Genomic DNA, 17,361 nt, shown 5'->3' with positions numbered 1-17,361 from the left:
GAAGCTCACGGTCTAATGGGGGAGGTAAAATGCAACTAGCTATGGATAAACTAGGTATTGTTGGTATTCAGTCGTTTCAATTCTGACTCTTCATGACCTTTTTCTTGGCAAAGATACTGGAGTACTTTACCATTTCCTTCTCCAGCTCATTTATGGCTAAGGAAACTGAGGCCAACAGGGTTAAGTGACTTGCCTAGGGTCACACAATTAGTAAGTATCTGGGGCCATATTTGAACTCAGGTCTTCCTGACTCCAAGCCTGGAGCTCCATTGACTGTAGCACCACCTAGCTGCCCAAGCAGCTATAGACAGGATAAATTGGACATAGGAGAGGGAAGGCAGGAAAGGAGAAGAGGAGAGGGCTGGGAAGAAGTCTTAAGTAAGAGGGTGACAGTCCTTACCTGGATGTGTCTTAGAGGCCTCTAGGGAGAAAAGAGGAGATGGTCTGTGTGTTTGACAGCGCTGACCACCCATCCCTCCCACCTGGCTCATCCTTCCTTTTCTCTTGCCTCGACCCTCTTATTGCTTTCTCCATTTTTGGTTCCTTCTCTTCTTAGCCCCATCACAGGAATGTCCTCTAAGGGTCTGTCCCCAGTCCTCTCTGCTCCACTTTCCCTTCTTTGATGCCTTCTTTCTCTGCGCTGGCTGTGCTCACTGCTTTGGTGCAGCGTCTAAACTGGGCCTGCCCTGGGAGCCCCAAGGCCTTTCCTCCCACTCCTCCTCGGCCTACTTGGCCCAGTCATCTCGCACTCCCTGGATCTGAGGCTGCGCTTTAGGGATGGTGGCTTTCCTCCTGATTGTCTTATTTCTCTTGGGGCACCACAGCTCCCCCAGGACCTTGGGCTCGGCTTGGATCTCCCCTCTCGCTGCCCTCTCACACCCTGGCAGTTGTGGAGGCTTGGTGAATCCTCTGCGGCGTCCCTCACTTCTCTCCCCTCCTCCGTTCCACCTGAGACTCCTCTGCCCCCTGCCCTATATAAGCCTGGGTCAGCCAGCTTCCCTCAGGCACCTCCTTTAGGCCAGAGACAAAAAAAGAAATGAGCTCTGTCCTCCCAGAGCTCACCTTCTAACGAGGGCAGCGTTCTCCTCTTTAATAAAGCATGCCATGTAGGATGCCATGAGCCAGCAGCGAGGTGTGATCATCACATTAAAACAGAGACTTAACGAGACGTCCTGAAGGTATCTCTTTGCCCTGGCATACTTTCTATGGACTCAGTGTGATTGCATCATAAAGACGCTGCATCAAGGGCAGCTTTTCAGAGCCACTTTCCCGGCACTGTCCTTGTCTTGTGTTGCCAGGGGCCAGCTTGTTTTGGGACTCACCGAGTGAGAATCCAGAGCCTTCAGCTTCACTGAGACAGGAAGACTCCAAGCTGTCCAGTGGAGACATCCATTTGTCTGTGGATGTCAATAATGAGGTGACAGATCACACAAGTATTGCGTCTTCATTGAAAGCAGTTGATATTCCAAGTTTTGATGAGAGCAGCCGTGTTGTCGAAGAGGAAATGAGTCCATCCTCAGCTTTCTGCAGGTGAGGCCCTGGTGAAACATGTTTGTTTGCCTTTCCAATTAGTACCTCTATTTCTAATCCTTCCTTTGGTGTTTGAATAGCCTTCTTCAGTCAGTGCCGGCCAAAGGCAGGGCCCACGAGGCTGGGCTCTGGCAAGAGAGCAGAAAGAAACCTCAGTTACGACACTCACCCTGGGACCATGGCTGACTTACTTTACCTTTATTGAATGTCTCAGTTTCCTTATCTGTAAGACAGCCTCATAGCATTGTTGTGAGGAAACTCATAACGTGGCCCAAATATGAACTGTTAAAATAAATGAGAAGGGGGCAGCTAGGTGCTGCAGTGGATAGAACACCGATCCTGGATTCAGGAGGACTTGAGTTCAAATCTAGCCTCAGACACATAGCACTTCACTAGCTGTATGACCTTGGGCAAGTCACTTAACTGCATTGCCTAGCCAAATAAACAAACCAAAAAAACCAAACAAATGAGAAATGACACCATCTTTGGCCCTTGGGGAGGTAGGGTGTACACAGAGATGTGTAGGGATGGTCATAATAATATCTAATATTAAATGGCATTTTAAAGTTGGCAAAGCTCTGTAAATGCATCGTGTCGTGATCCAGCCACTCTGGAAGGTAGAGTCCGTAGGTATTATCCCCATTTTGTAGATGAGGAAGCTGAGGCTCACTGAGGTTAGGTAGGTTGTCCACGATCACATGGTTAGTATGTCCTGGGGGCGGGATTCCAATCCTTGACTTTGTGACTCCAGCCCAGCGCTCTGTCCACTGCACTGCTGTGCGTGGGGATAGCCGAGGTCTCTAGACATGTGGGGAGGAAGCCTTCGCTTTGGCCTGGGATGGGATTAGGGTCAGAAGGCTTCCTGGAAAGAGAAGCTGCCAAGGTGAACCTCAAAAGGTTCTGGTGCTGGAGACCTTTGCCCCCTGCCTCCACAGGATGCAGCCTCCAGCACACCTTCTGGCCCCCGAGCAGCCTTTAGCCTTTCCTCTTGGGGGGGATGTGCCAGGGCTTATGTTCCTATGATGGCACAACCTTGGGGAGCATTAGTGGAGGAAACTATTTGTATGAGAAGAAACCAGATGGTTTTACAAATTAAACACTACATGTATTAATTCTGGTCACTCAGTGAGGGTGAGGGGAGGTGATTTAAGGAGGTGCTCTGGAGGGGAGGGGAAACCTATCAAGGCTTAATTAGCCTGGTTTAGTTCCCTTTGACACCAGGTCAAAAACACTGTCACTTGTGTCTTATACTGCAAGGGCTAGTCTTTGTATGAGATAATTGGGTGGGTTGCCCAAAAGAAAAGATTTATATGTCTTCCTTCAAACGAGTGCCCTGCTGAAGCACAGGAACTCTGCTGGTCTGCCTTACTCTGAGGCCATAGAGGCCAGCCCCTCATTTTACAAATGGTGAAACTGAGTCCCAGGGATAGCAAGTAGCAGAGCCTCCAGGACCAGAGCCCTGGGCCTCTGTCCTGCTCCCCACTGCTGCCTGCCCTCCTCCACCAACCTGCAGCCCACGGGACCCAGGGGCAGGACTGAGAGATGGGGGTTGGGGGCTTTTGTTCTTTTCATGTGACCCTGTAGTAGACTCCCTACAGATAAGCAAACCATTTTTTAGAGGATGCTTGCTTGTAGCAATTAGATGTACATACCACACTGGGTAACTGGGGAATGCAGCTTAATCATTTCATGGCCCTCTGCCGAGACATGCCTCCTTTCAGCAAGGAGCAATTCCAGGCAGATCCCAGTGTCTCCTTATTTGGCATACGATGTGTGTGTGGAGGGACAGGAGAGAGAGTTCACATTGGCCTTATTTATCTTACCTAATTTGATCCTATAAGCTGTAGACTTTTTTCCAAAAGGAGCTAAGTCAACTCATACTCTTCAATTTGGATTCTGTGTATATGTGTTTTTTAACTTTAGAAATCTGCTCTGTAGTCCCATTAATAGAATGCAGTTAATTACTTCTTAGTAGCAATCAATCATCTGTATTGATTTCTCGTAGCACATGTGATATAAGTCTCATCTTCCCCAAGCACAGTGCACTGATGGGGAGCCTCACCGTGTGCCCTGTGTCACCCCCATGTGTCGTGAGGGTCCTCGGGGAAGCAGGCCCGCCTGCGGCCGCCCCTGCTGTGTATACACAGATGACACCGGGATGTGTGAGCTCCCAGTGTCCCTCCGGCGGCTTATTGTGCAGCCTCTGCCCTCTTGGTGTGAAAGCAGGCTCTGCGCTGTGCGTTTCTCCAGCCCAGGGCCTCCGAGCGTGATTGGTTATTGATTGCGTCGTCCGGGTAGAGAAGTGTGCACCGTGGTGTTTGGAGACTTTTTCTTTCTCGTTTTCCTTTAGAAGCCTCGCTTTGACAAATGGACTAATATTTGCCATAGTTGGAATCACCTTTTGAATTTTTTTATCTCAAATTCTCTGGAGGCTTCAAATGTTTTCATTTTCCAGCTCTTTTCTTCTGTCTTGTCCAACTTTGGCTTTTGTCTGCAGAGTTGTACATCGAAATGTGCATTTTGTACGTCCCGAGGGTGTTTTGTTACCACATTCTGCGAAGCGGCTGGCCGGTCTGTACTGGGGTGTTCAGGGGGCTTCTTGCCCTTGTCTCGTCATGGGGGACGAGCCAGAAATCCCACTCCTGATGCACCATCGCTGCCGATGGTTTGGAGGGGAGCCTGGGATTCACCAGTCCCCATTCATGCTTCCGTGTGCCCTCCTGCTCAGCCTGTGGTCGGTGACTTAGTCATTGGTCAGTTTGTTTCACGTGGACTTGGAAGTGTCAGTTACCTCCCCGTGATGTCTGATCCCCAGGCTCCCAGTCAGGCTTTTGAGATTAGAAAGAGGGGCAGCTAGGTGGCGCAGTAGATAGAGCACTGGCCCTGAAGTCAGGAGATGCTGAGTTCAAATGCGGCCTCAGACCAAACACTTGACACTTACTAGCTGTGTGACCCTGGGCAAGTCATTTAACCCCAATTGCCTAAAACAAACAACAAAAAGATTAGAAAGAAAGCTGTGTTTTCAAGAAGTCTCCATGCTGCTGATGTTGGTAGTCATAATGCAGTTCTTCCCAGGTAGCATCGAGGTTATTTGAGCTTGCTTTTTGATTCACGGGCTGGGATTGTGCCTCTGCTGATTGCTGTGTAAATCTGGGTCCCCCCCTCATTGCTGTAGGCTCTGCCTAGTTTCTAGTTTCTTCATGTTCTTTGATGCTTACGGATCGGAAATTTACATCGTGGGACAGAACTGTGGGAAAGTTAAGTGTGTAAATTAGAGGATCGTAGACTGTGGACCTGGAAAGAACCATAGGTCACTTAGTCCAATCCCGTCATTTTACAGATGAGGAAACTGAGGCTCAGAAGTAAAGTGCCTCATCCAAAGTCATATAACCGGAGCAAAGAGGAAATGCCCTGGCTGGCCTGCACAGCCCTTCATGAGCCACCTGACTGTGCAGCACGTCCTCTTCATCCAGGGACGTGGGCCTCCCAGATGTTCTCTGAATAAGACCCTCCCCGTCTCAGCTCTGAGCATTCCCTCTGGCTGAGCCTGGGTCTGCCGTGTGCTCCCCGTCTCTGCCTCCTGCCTTCCCCTTGGTGGTCATGTCCTTGTCAGGGCAATCTGCAGCTTGCTGGTGCAGATCTGGGCCTGCCGGCTTGGGGAGCTCTGTGGCGGCAGGGGCCGGCACACAGGAGGTGCTTATAAATAAGTTTGTGGACTGACTGACTGAACGAGCCAGGGTTTGAACCCAAAATCCATTAACTCCAAATCCACTAGTGTTTCCACTATGCTACACTGCCACCTTGTGGGGAAAGTGGTATTTTGGCCACTGAGTTTTAAATATGCTGAGCCTACATCTCTTTGATAATAAGATTTCAGGGTATGTGATAGATTTCAGAAAATAAAAGCTTCTACTTTTGGTCAGACCAGTGGTCCAGCCAGCCTGCTCTTTGGCCTGACAGTGGTACTAGGGGAAGTTTGCCAGACAAATGCCAGAGTTATTGGAATAAGCCAATTTCCCTTTTCTCTGCCCCATTATGAATCTGTGAATCCTTAACTTTATTATTTTATTTTTTTAAAATTTTATTAATTTATTTTGATTTATCAACAATCACTTCCATATGCTTTTGAGTTGAACATTTTTCTCCCCCTTCCTCTCCCCCACCCTCCCCAAGACGGTGCACAATCTGATATAGGCTTTACATTTACATACCCATTAAACATATTTTCACATTAGTGAAGTTGTAAGTAAAAATTAAAACCAATAGGAGGAACCATCAGAAAGAGGAAACAAAACTCAACAGAAGGGAAAAATAAGTGATAGTGTGAATCCTAAACTTTAGCAAAACCCTTCTGGAGCCTTGTTTTCATTTTCGGCCTTTAGAATCTTTTTGAGCTAGTCCTGTATATAAGTATTTCTTAGTGGGTCACTGTCTTTCAGGTCCTTTGGGCCAATTCAGTGTACAAATTCCTAGGCCAGGGCACTGGGCTCAGTACTAGAGACACAGAGATGAAAAACCACAGCCACTTCTGAGAGCTGACGGTTTAATGGGAGGCTGGGACATACCAAGTAGGATGTGATGGGGGCTCAGGCAAAATCCAGAGTGCCCTAGGGTAGTCTAAGGAGGCAGGGGTCACCTGGGGGAGGGGAAGGGGGAGGTCTGGGAAGGCTACATTGTACACATGGCAGCTGAGCTGAGATTTTAGTAGTGGGAATGTCTGGAGATTTTCTTCCAGGAGTTGAGGGATAGCTTGATTGAATGGCCAGAGGCAGAAGAGGCTGAGATGATGAAAGGGTGAATGAATGAATGAAACATTTATCATTAAATGTTTTCTATATGCCGAGGGGAAGGGGAAAGAAACAAACATGTTTTAAGTGCCTACTATGTGCTTTACAAATATCTCATATGATCCTCACAACAACCCTGGGAGGTAGATGCTATTATTATCCCCATTTTACAGTTGAGGAAACTGAGGTGGATATCATTTACATGGCTGGCCCAGGGTCACCCAGCTAGTGAGTTGCTGAGGCTGGATCGGAGCTCAAGTCTTTCTGACTCGAGGCCCCTGAATCTGTGTACTGCTGTTCCCAAGGCCCGTGGTCTTCCTCTGTCAAGCTCTGAGGGGAGATGGTGGTCATGGTGCTGGTAGTTTGACTTGCCAGACACATGCTGCCTCCTGTCTTCCCCTCAGACCCCTTGTTGCATCAGCTGGGTTACCTTGGCTGCCTTGTGGGTGGCAGGTTGTTGATGGTTCATGGAATGAGTGGCTCCTTCTCTACAGGCTGGCTGTGAGGCCTGGGGTGGAATCAGGGGGTGCTGCCTCTCCCAGGCTCCTCTGCCCATCTGCCTATTGGTGGCACTTGGCTATGTTATGTAGAGGAGGGTTCAGTTATAAGGTGGATAGAAAGACCTGTGTCCTAAAGGCAAAGGGCAGGGAAGGAGGCAGAGGCCAGGAGTCCTGAACAGAAGGCACAGTGCTCAGGCCTGGAGGTTGCAGTGCATTTCCAGATTGTAAAGCTACCATAACAGGGCAGCTAATAAGGCCTAGAAGTCCTCCATCTTAATGGAGGGATTATAGTTCACCAGAATGGAGTGAATAGCTCGTCTACGTGGTAGTGGGGGATGGCGGCACCCGGCCCACAAATCTTGGGATGGGCTTGAGGGTTGGAATGGAGCTGCAGCTCTAGGCTCCCTCCCATGAGGCTGGGAAGGGTTGGTGGCAGGAAAGTCCTGATAGGGTTGGGGAGGGGCAGAAGACCTGGGAGGGCTGTGGGAAAGGAAGGAGATAGAAAGGAAGGAGATGGAGTGAAAGAGAGACTGAGCCAGATTAAGGAGGACCTGAAGTGCCAAGCTAAGGACTTTTCTCCTGTAGATAATAGGAAGCCAGTGAAGGCTTTGGAACAGGGGAATGAGACTTTCAAACTTGGGCTTTCAGAAGTCTGAAAAGAACATGATCTTAGAGGCCCAGGACCAGATGGGGAAACTGAGACCCAGCTTAACTTGGGGTAGTGTGGGGCAGGGCAGGTAAACGAGGCAATCCTTTCTTTAAAAAAACATATTTCCACATTAATCATGTTATAAAGAAGAATTAGAATCAAAGGGAAAAATCATGAGAAAGAAGAAACCAAAAAAAGAAGAAAGAAAAAAAATAGTATGCTTCGATCTGCATTCGGGTTCTTTAGTTTTTTTTCTGGATGTGGATAGTATTTTCCATTAGGGACCTTTTGGAATTATCTGAGAAGACTTAAGTCTGTCAAAGTTATTTGTCACACAACGTTCTCCTGGTTCTGCTCACTTCACTCAGCATCAGACCATACAAGTCTTTCCAGGTTTTTCCGAAGTCTGCCTGCTCATCATTTCTTACAGCATAATAGTATTCCGTTACATTCCTATATCACAACTTGTTCAGCCATTCCCCAGTTGATGGGCATCCTCTCACTTTTCCAGTTCTTGGCCACCACAAAAAGAGCTGCTATAAATATTTTTGTGCATGTGGGTCCTTTTCCTCTACAGACCTAGAAGTGGTATTGCTGGGTCAAAGTGTGTACAGTTTTATAGCCCTTTGGGCATAGTTCTAAATTGCTCTCCAGAATTATTGGATCATTTCACAACTCCACCAACAATGCATTAGGGTTCCAATTTTCTCATATCTCCAACAGTTATCACTTTTCCTGTTTTGTCATGTTAACCAATCTGATAGGTGTGATGTGGTACCTCAGGGTTGTTTTAATTTGCATTTCTCTAATCAATAGTGGCTTAGAGCATTCTTTTATATGACTATAGATAGCTCTAATTTCTTCATCTGAAAAATGATAAACTGGGCAATCTCTAGGATCCTTCCCAGCTCTAAATTCAGAATGAATTTAGGATGAGGAAACTGAGACAGAAGTAAAGGTAAAGTAACTTGCCCAGGGTCACTTAGCCAGTGTGTCTGAGACAGGATTTGAACTCAGGTCTTCCTGATTCAAGGCCAGCCTCTATCTCCTGCACCACCGAGCTGCCCAGGGTTTCTCACAGAACTTGTGGTCTCCCCTCCAGTCCAGTGCACTTTCTTCAAACGCTGTTGCCATCGGATGATTCCTCCCTCTCCTACTCAGATCCCCCCAAAAGCTGGGATGGTGCTCGTTGCCTTTTGTCCGCTGCGTCATTCGTTTATCTTGGAGGTCTTAGCAATGGGCAGGCTCCATCTCCTTTCCTTTTGGAAGAAAGAACTTGGGGTAGGGCTGTGTTCTGCTTGTTCTGCTTTTTGGGGCTGGGATGTGAAAAGCAGCTGATGTGATTGTGAGGGATGGAGCTATTAGCTAAGCACTTGGGCAGACTTTGACTCCGAGGTAGGGGGTGGGGAAAATAGCTTGGTGCCTGTTGGATATCTTCATCAAGACAGGCAGTGGCAGAATTAAGTCCAGGGTCATAAGATCTTTTATCCCTTCAGGTAGATGGCCTGGGTGTTTTTTCCAATTGTGTTCCCCAATGAATGACTTTGTCTAGTATTTACTAGGGGCACATATGCCCACGGCAGATAAAGACTCCTAGCAGAGCCCTACAAAACTAGGGAGCAGGACAGGTAGCCCCTCAGAGCCCTCCCTGAGCATCTCAGGGTGTCCTCAGCTCCAGAACAGCTGCCTCGGGTTGTGATGTGGGGCTGTGTTTAAGGGGCTGGAGACCACTGACTCGCTGACCCTGGGCTTGGGGCTTTCTTTTCAGTGTTTCCCCAGCAGTAAGGAAGGAGCCAGAGGTACCAGTGTTTCTTCCAAATCCCACGTTGGGAGAAGGTGTTAGCGGAACCTTACCTCCAGCACCCACAGAGGAGGCTGACAGCCAATCCTCAGCAGTGGCAGTGGGTGAACCCCAAGCCGAGTCAACCCAAGTGAGGGAGCCCTTGCCGCCTTCTCTATTGGACGATCAGAAGTTTTACCAGGATTTACTGGTGAGCACAGTCTTGAATTCCATCCTGTTTGGGACGGTAGACGCTTGTTTGTCATGGAATAGAGAACAGGCTTCCCTAGGTTCTGGCCGCACATTGGCTGCAGCAGCAGTTTGGAGGCTTGTCTGGCACCAGCATCCTGCCTTTCTCTGGCAATCCAGGGGTGATGAGGGTCACAGATGCCATTTACACTTTGCCTATAATATGCACCGGGCAGCCAGGCTCAGTGAGTTCCTCAGTGAGTAAGCATATTAGTTATCAGGACCATGTCACTTGGAAACACAGGCTTGTTTCTAAAATGTTAGTTCGGCTTTTAATAAGTCTGAACCCAGTTAAACAAAATTCAGATCCAGGGAGAACTCGCTCATCTATAACTTGCTTGCTGGGTCTTCTTGACTCTACTTCTCTAGCCATCTCAGTGCTGAGATGGGATGGACAATGCTGGCTTCCCTGGGAGCTAAGGGCGCACTTTTTGCCTTTACTTTAAGATTGGAGGAAGATAAATGCTGGGTCAGTTACTATGTCACCAAATGCTGTTTGGGTGTTCTACGGGTCTGGCGGACATGGGCGGAGAGGGCACAGGCTTCAGCTCATGGCTGGGGGCTGCCCAGGGCTTCTGCTCTACAGCACTTTGGGCCCCTGCCTTGTTCTCTCAGCCTGGCCGACAAGTGAGTGGGCCGGTGAGTGAGTGAGTGAGTTGGTTTTTTCTTTGCTTTTTTTCTGACAACACTTTTGAGATCAGTTTTTTTGAGATTTGAATCTTCTGTTTTCACATTAGGGTCAGGTAAACCACCTGTTAAATACTTGTTCCAAAGACACCGAGCCCACGTCCACAAAAGTAGCAGCAATTCCCAACCATGGTGGCCCTGGGACCCAGAATGGGGGTAATGGAAAAACCAAAAGGCCTGATCCCAGCCAGACGGATAAGGACAGCGTCCTTCATGCCACCGTTAAACAGCTGAGAAACCTTGGCGTAAAAATTGACTCCCCAAGTAAAATGAAGAAAAATTCACATAAAGTGGACCAAGCCAGGTAATCTTTCTGTATCTCCCAGATAAATAGGTACATGTCCATGGCATGGCAGTCTCGTGGCGGAATAACCAGTTTGTCTTTTATTGGGGGTATCGTGATACAGTGATCGGACTTTATAGCCAAGAGCCCTAGCTGAGGCTGAAGTGGAGCGGCTTCTTTATGGGCTTCTCACTGAGAAGATGGAGCAGCAGCATTTTGTAGACTGGCCTGTGATGAGTTACAGGGGTGGAACGTGGCCTTCATTTCGGTAATCACCTAGCCATCGTTTCCAAAACCCTTCTACTTGCTGGAGGGGCAGTCTTGCCTCTTGGGGAGGAGAAAACAAATCATAACAAGACCTCGCAGATGCCCTGTTGGGAGGATCCCATTTCTTCACAGCTTCCATTTTATTCTGACCGAAATGCAGAGCAGGAAATGGAGATGGAAATTCCTAGAGAACCTTTCAGTACTATCAAAAATGGCTTTCATTACTTTCTCAAGGAAGTGAAAATGGAGGTTTGAATACATTCAGGGTGTGGTTTCCTGTATTTTGAAGTGAGATTTTCCACCTTGTGACAGTAAATTACCCTGTGATGGGATAGAGGCTGGCAGGCGGTTCACAGCACATCTGAAAGGCGGCGAGCCGGGTGTCAGAGTGGTTTGAATTCAGTGGATTTTATGTGTGTGAGAAGCTTACTTTTCATTTCCGTTTGGCTACAATTGTCTTTACTCGAAGCACGTGATCCTCTGCCTTCAGGGCTCCACTCGGGTCCCTCACCCCCCCAGACGACTTCCCAGCTGCCTCGAGACCACAGTCTGCCCTTCCTCCCTGGGCTTTCTTTAGCCCTCAGGGCCTGGAATGCTGTCCTCACCACCTTCTCCTCCTGAGGCCTTCCCCAGCTGTTGGGGCCCACCCCTCTCCAGTCTGTGTATAACTTGTGTCGTCTTCTCCCATCAGAGCAGGAGACCCTTGAGGGCAGGGACTGGTTTTGGGGGTTTGGTTGGGGTGTTTTTTTGCCTTTCCTCGTATCCCTAGGACTTAAGACTGTTTCTGGCACGTAGTAATAATGACCAACTGACTTTGATTGACTTTGAATTGGCCCTGATGTACAACGAAGTTGTGTTCCACGCGTTGATCTGTTGTTTCTCTTTGGCCTCGGTGATTGCTGAGGGTCCTGTCCGTTCTGATGCCGGTTTTCATCCTGTAACTCAGAACACATTTCCCTATCAAAACAATACAGATTTGATGGATTCCCAGAATCTCTCCCTTCCTCCAGCTTAACTAGTCTCTGTGTCTTGTGTCTCTAGGATCACTATGGTACATAGCAAGTGCTTAACACATTTTTTGTAATTCAATTGACTGGTTGATCCATCAGTAAGCATTTATTAAGCTCCCACTCTGTGCCAGACATTGGAGATACGAATATAAAGAATGAAATGGGAGCAGCTCGGTGGTGCAGTGGATAGAGCACTGGCCCTGGAGTCAGGAGGACCTGAGTTCAAATCCGGCCTCAGACACGTAATGCTCACTAGCTGTGTGACTCTGGGCAAGTCGCTTAACCCCAATTGCCTCACCAAAAAAAAAAAAAAAAGAATGAAATAATCTCTTTCTTATATATATTTTATAGAGATAAAATATGTATCATAAACCTAAAGTGAATAAGTACCGACCTATACAAACTAGTCACAGAGGGCATTTTGGGGGGCTTGGGAGAGGCTTCATGCACAAAGTGGTGCCTCGGCTGCATCTTAAAAAGGAAGAGAGGAGTTCTAGGTGGCAGAAGGAAGGAGGGAGGTGAAGAACATGCCCATGAACTCTAGTACTGACACTACCTGAGAGACTAACCATGGGTGGCATTTTGGGGGGAAGCTTGTTCCAAATTCTGTATGGGGGACATACAGGGATGCACTCCTCCATGACGCACCCTGCTGAAAAGCTTCCTAGGTAGAACAGTCATCCAGTAATGGAGCAGGCTGCCCCAGAAGCAAGTAGCAGATTTTCCTTCCCTGGAGGCTGGATGACCGCTTGTCAGAGATGCTGCAGGAAGGTTCTTGGTGTCCAGTACTGGTTGGACTAGAGGCCTCATGAGTCCCATCCAACTTGGGCCATTTAGGAATTCGGATTCCTGAGATTTTGGCAGTGAGAAAGAGGAGAGGGGCACAGATATCCCAGCAGTGGCAGGAGGAAATAGAGACATGGGGTTCTGATGGCTCATGGGAAGAAACAGGTTCTTGGCTTGTGGAGCCATTGAAGACACTTCTAAGTCCCAGGCTCCTGTGGATCTTCTCTCCCCTCCCATCCCCCCAAGCAGATCTGTGACCCCTCAAGGCTGAGGACCATGGCTTCACGTGGTTTTGTCTCCTTCCCTTCCTGGCCTCTCACCACCACAGAGAGGAGGATCTCACTCAGCAAAGAGCTGTTAGCAGGTGGGACCTTGTTTGGGCTTCGGTCCCTGTGGTCCCAGGGAAGTGATGGCATTAATGGCTCCCTGTGGACAGAGGGCAGGCCTAAAGCCTAAGCAAGGTCCTTTTAACTAACAACTCTTTGCTGAGTGAGTTCCTACTTTATGTGGTGGTAATTTGTCTTTCTCATTTTTTGTTTAATAAATGGGAAAATATAATTTTTTAAATAAACATGCACATTTAGCTTCTCCCTTGCTTTAGTTACTATGAGGCTTCCCACTTGGTAAAAAGAGGACAAAGTGGCCAGTTAAGATGAGCAGCAAGGAAGCCTGGGGTTCAGACGTGGCCAGTGAGGAAGGCCCATCTGCGTCATTGCCTTCAGGGGCAGCTGTCCTGGAGCATCTTCTCTGTAGGCATCTTATTCTGAAGCCCACCTTGGGCTTCCACGGTCTAGAGAGGGATTCAGAGCTAGTGGTTGTGGCTGGGGTTCTGGCACATTCATCTGTTCTCACGGCTTTCAGGGAGAGGTAAGGAGGGTCACCTGCATTGTTTTCCATTGGAATTGTCCTGGTGTTCTCATGCTTTGATATAGAGTGGGACTGATCTGTTTGGCTTTCTGAGTAATGACGCCCACCCCACCCCCTGGACAGAAAACAGCTCTATCTGTGTTTACAATGGAACTTGCAGGGTATTTGAAAGTGATATTGACTCCTTCACAGATTTACATAGATCCAGAATTTAATGTAGGATCCCCTTATTGATTCCACAAAATAGGAAGCACTTAGAATATTCAGATCTCAGTTCTCTTCATGCAATGTTTTGAGTTAAAAGTTTTGATTATATGTGTGACTGTCAACCGGGAAATAGACAGAAGGTGTATTTAAAGGTAAAGATCCCTGTGACACGGGCGACAGGCTGGTTGTCTTTGGCAAAGATACTGGAGTGGTTGGCTCTTTCCTTCCCCAGCTCATTTGACAGATGAGGACACTGAGGCGAACAGGGTCACACAGCTAGTAAGTATCTCAGGCCAGGTTTGAACTCAGGAAGATGTGTCTTCCTGATTCTAAGGCCAGCACTCTATCCATTGCGCCACCTAGCTGCCCTATAGAAAAATTGCTTAGTCATAAAAACTTAATTTTTCAAATACAGTTATTTTATTTAAAAAAGCGTTTTTACAAATCACCCCTGCACCAGAGAGAAGGCTCTGGGCCAGGTGAATTGAATTCACATGCAGGCCCAAGGTGCTGTCTGATCGTGCCATTACATCACCATCTTCTAGCTCTCCTCCCTTTCTCACTCCTAAGGCCTCCCCTCTTTCTCAGCACTCTGATCTGCTGAGGGCATCACCATCCAGTCACTCAGGTTTGCAGCCTGGCTGTCATCCTTAACCCTGAGCTCCCCCAGCCCACAAATCTAGTCTGGTAGGATCCGTCAGGTAGAGGCGGTCCCTGTCCTATGGAAATCATGGATTACTGAATTGTCTAATTCACACACAGTTAATATAAAGTTTAATTCCTACCCTCACTAAATAATCTTAGTGACTGTCAATAGAGGAGGAGGAGCTCAGGTGGCATCTTTGGTGGCTGCCTTGAGAGCATGTCACCAGCTCCCTCTGGTGGAAGCAGCTTTACCCTAGGGACTGAAGGAGGAGAGAAGATGGCTACTGTTGGCAGGCCACTGCCCTGCTACCTTTGGGCTGACCTGTGTTAGCGGGGGGAGGGGAACTCCCTGAGCAGGTGGGGAGGGTTCACCTGGAGCCACTGGTGGGTCCACTTACCCCTGTGGTCTCCGGACTGTATTTCAGAATGGAGAATTGACCTGACTTGAATGTCTGAGAAAGTGAGCTGAGTCTCTACCCTGTCTGTCCAGGCAGTGTTAAAGACCTGGACATTTCAGGGACAGCCTGCCCACTGCACAGTGCACACACGAAGTGAGGTTTCAATAACTGTTTGGGCGAGATGTGCATCCCACATGTTCTCGTTACTGTTAGGCACGAGCCACAAACTGAATAACGTCTTGTTCTTCTGTCTTTCAGTGTATTGGCATGCATCAGTCCTGAAGCGGTCATCTCCGGATTAAACTATATGTCCTTTACTAACGTCGGCATGAGTGGCTTAAGCCCCAGCGGTGTGGATCTGAGCATGGAGGCCAACGCCATTGCTCTCAAGTATTTAAATGAAAATCAGCTGTCACAGCTTTCCTTCAGTCGTGCAAACCAAAATCTTCCTGACTCGTCCTTCAGCCTTCTTCATATCAACACAGACAACAACATGGTGGGGCTTAGTTTGATCTCACCAAACATGTCATTGGCAACCAGAAAATATATGAAGAGGTATGGGCTGATGCAAAGCAGTGACAGTAGTGAGGATGAGGAAGAGGTTCCGAATGCGACAGAAGTCACAGAGAGTGAACATTCACCGACCTTAGCTTCCGGCCCCGAGCAGTTTAGCTGTCAGAACGATGGCCCTGGACGAGGCTGTGAAATTCTGGATTTGAAATGCTACAACCCAGAGCTGGTGGGCGGACACTGGCTGCCAAAGCCTGGGGTGCCTGTGTTAAGAGACATCACAAATGAAGGGGCCCCACCAAGGGTTACATCGTCAGCCAAGGACGAGTCCTCGGCCTTCCTCCTGAAAGACCTGAAGAAAAACCCCTCAGTCAAGTTACTGACTGGCAGGGCTGAGTTTACTCAGCATCCTGAGAAGGAAAATCAAAGGGACGTTCAGGTATTTCCTGAAAGTTTGCAGCCTTCTGATACTCTCAGAGACATGAATAGCATGAATTCTGTGGGTACGTTCTTAGATGTCAGGCGTCTCAGGCAGCTGCCCAAATTATTTTAGGTATTTAAGTAGCTGCTAAGCTTTTTTGGATGAGGGCAGGGGGCTGGGCTGAAGGCTTGGTCCTTGGAGAGAGTGAGGTGGGCCACTGAATCGGGTAGTTGAGGTTATTCCAGAACCTTCTCAAAGCCATCTCTGCAGTGGCCAAGGGAAGAGGGCTAGGGTGGTGACCTGAATGTCCAGGAAATGGCTCTGTTGGGGACAGAGCATGGGCTCTCAAGGAGGACCCCTCTGCAGTCAGCAGAATGATGATGCTGCAGCTGGAGGTCTGGGGAAGGAAAGTCATTTTATCCACCGTCTTAGTAAAGGTTGTTTACTATCAACTTGCATTAAAGTTGATTCGGTCTCAGCTAGCTCCCATCTCTGCGGATGCCCTGAGTTACTTTGAAAGCATCATGAAATGAAGGTATCTCGGCCTTGGAAGGAGGAGCAGGATTAACTCTTCTAGAGCTGGGGAATTCGGCTTCTCTTTTTTCTTCTGAAAATACACTTGATTTAAGGCCCTTCTTTCTGTCTGTCCTCTTAATTAAGATGTGTTTGTTAAACAAGGAGGGGATCCTGCTCGGCTGAGGCCTGTGTGACTACGTCTCTTCAGGGTGTTGCTCTGACTACTCCAGAGCAACTCATTTGTGCCGCGTGTGCTTTGTAAACTTGCGAGTGAATTTTTCAAGTGTTTGAATTTAATAAAAATGTGCAGGCTGTCTGCCTAGATCGTCTGCTAGAACGGCCTTATAAATCTCTTTGTTGGGAAATAACATCCTTCAAATTGGTTTAAGGAACATTTGGCATTTTTGAATTGGTTCATGAAAAAGCCTGATTTCTCTTGAGATGTTTTCTGCTCTTGAGTTAAAAAGAAAACGTCCCTGTGTCTTCATGAAGTTTGGTATTCAGCGTGCCCTGGAGGGAATAGTTTTCCCCTCCTCCCCCTAAAATGAATAAATGAACAAACAAATAAAAGCGACATAACCCGCAGGTCCCTATTAGCTTCCAATTTGAGGGCTGTGTTTTGGCAATGAACAGTTGATGAAGTCCATGATGAAGACTCCTTTCCAAGGAACATGGCTTTTGTTGGTCCAGGTGGCAGACGAGGGCCCATTAAAGCTGAGCATCCTTCCCCATGCTTGAGACGATGGCGGTACCAGTGCTCTCCACCTCCTCCACCTTCTTACACTATAGTTCAGTGGGAGAGGGTTTTGTTTGAGTTCACTTCTTAGCAATCTTCATGAGAAGGGCCTGCTGGGAATCTCTGTCTCTAAAGGAATGGAGCTGGCCACGCTTCTTGGAGTCTCTTCTGCTTAGTCTCAGTCCTGAAACAAACCTGTGTCCTGTTTCACGAGTGTGGGCTCCATGTGTGCTGTGCGGGATTCGGAAATGCCGTGGAAGAGTTTGGTGAAAAAACAAACGACCTGGCAGTCCTATCTAATGGAACAAAAGCCCTTTCAGCCTTTTGTGCTGAGCTTGACCACTGAAAACAGAACCTCCGACCTTCCAAGGCTAACTCCCACTGGCCTGTGGCTGTCAGATCCAAGAGATTTGGGGGTTTAGGAGCCCCCCAAAACATTGCACTAAAAACCAGCATGTCCCCCCAAACCCTACATTGACTGGTGATCATGCAAATAAGTGGGCTAAGTTTTGGATCAAAGAATGTTTCTGCTG

General features: G+C 48.0%; 1 protein-coding gene across 8 annotated transcripts in view; it reads left to right on the top strand.

The window, feature by feature from the left end:
* STIL (STIL centriolar assembly protein) overlaps nt 1–16,441 on the top strand; it is a 47,353-nt gene extending 30,912 nt beyond the window's left edge. For 7 of the 8 annotated variants that reach the window (XM_020987684.2, XM_020987682.2, XM_020987681.2 and 4 more), the window contains 4 exons: nt 1,299–1,530; nt 9,235–9,457; nt 10,233–10,486; nt 14,904–16,441. In XM_020987684.2, coding sequence (XP_020843343.1) covers nt 1,299–1,530; nt 9,235–9,457; nt 10,233–10,486; nt 14,904–15,708 — 1,514 coding nt within the window. In that variant the 3' untranslated portion in view covers nt 15,709–16,441. The remainder of the gene's footprint in view (nt 1–1,298; nt 1,531–9,234; nt 9,458–10,232; nt 10,487–14,903) is intronic. The other variant, XM_020987685.2, reaches the window with a different exon arrangement.
* The last annotated feature ends 920 nt before the right edge of the window (nt 16,442–17,361 follow it).

Source organism: Phascolarctos cinereus, unplaced genomic scaffold (genome assembly GCF_003287225.1).
Source record: "Phascolarctos cinereus isolate Bilbo 61053 unplaced genomic scaffold, phaCin_HiC Scaffold_5;HRSCAF=322, whole genome shotgun sequence".
Classification (NCBI taxonomy): domain Eukaryota; kingdom Metazoa; phylum Chordata; class Mammalia; order Diprotodontia; family Phascolarctidae; genus Phascolarctos; species Phascolarctos cinereus.
Note: the sequence above shows the minus strand (reverse complement) of the source record. Positions and strands in the feature narration are given on the sequence as shown.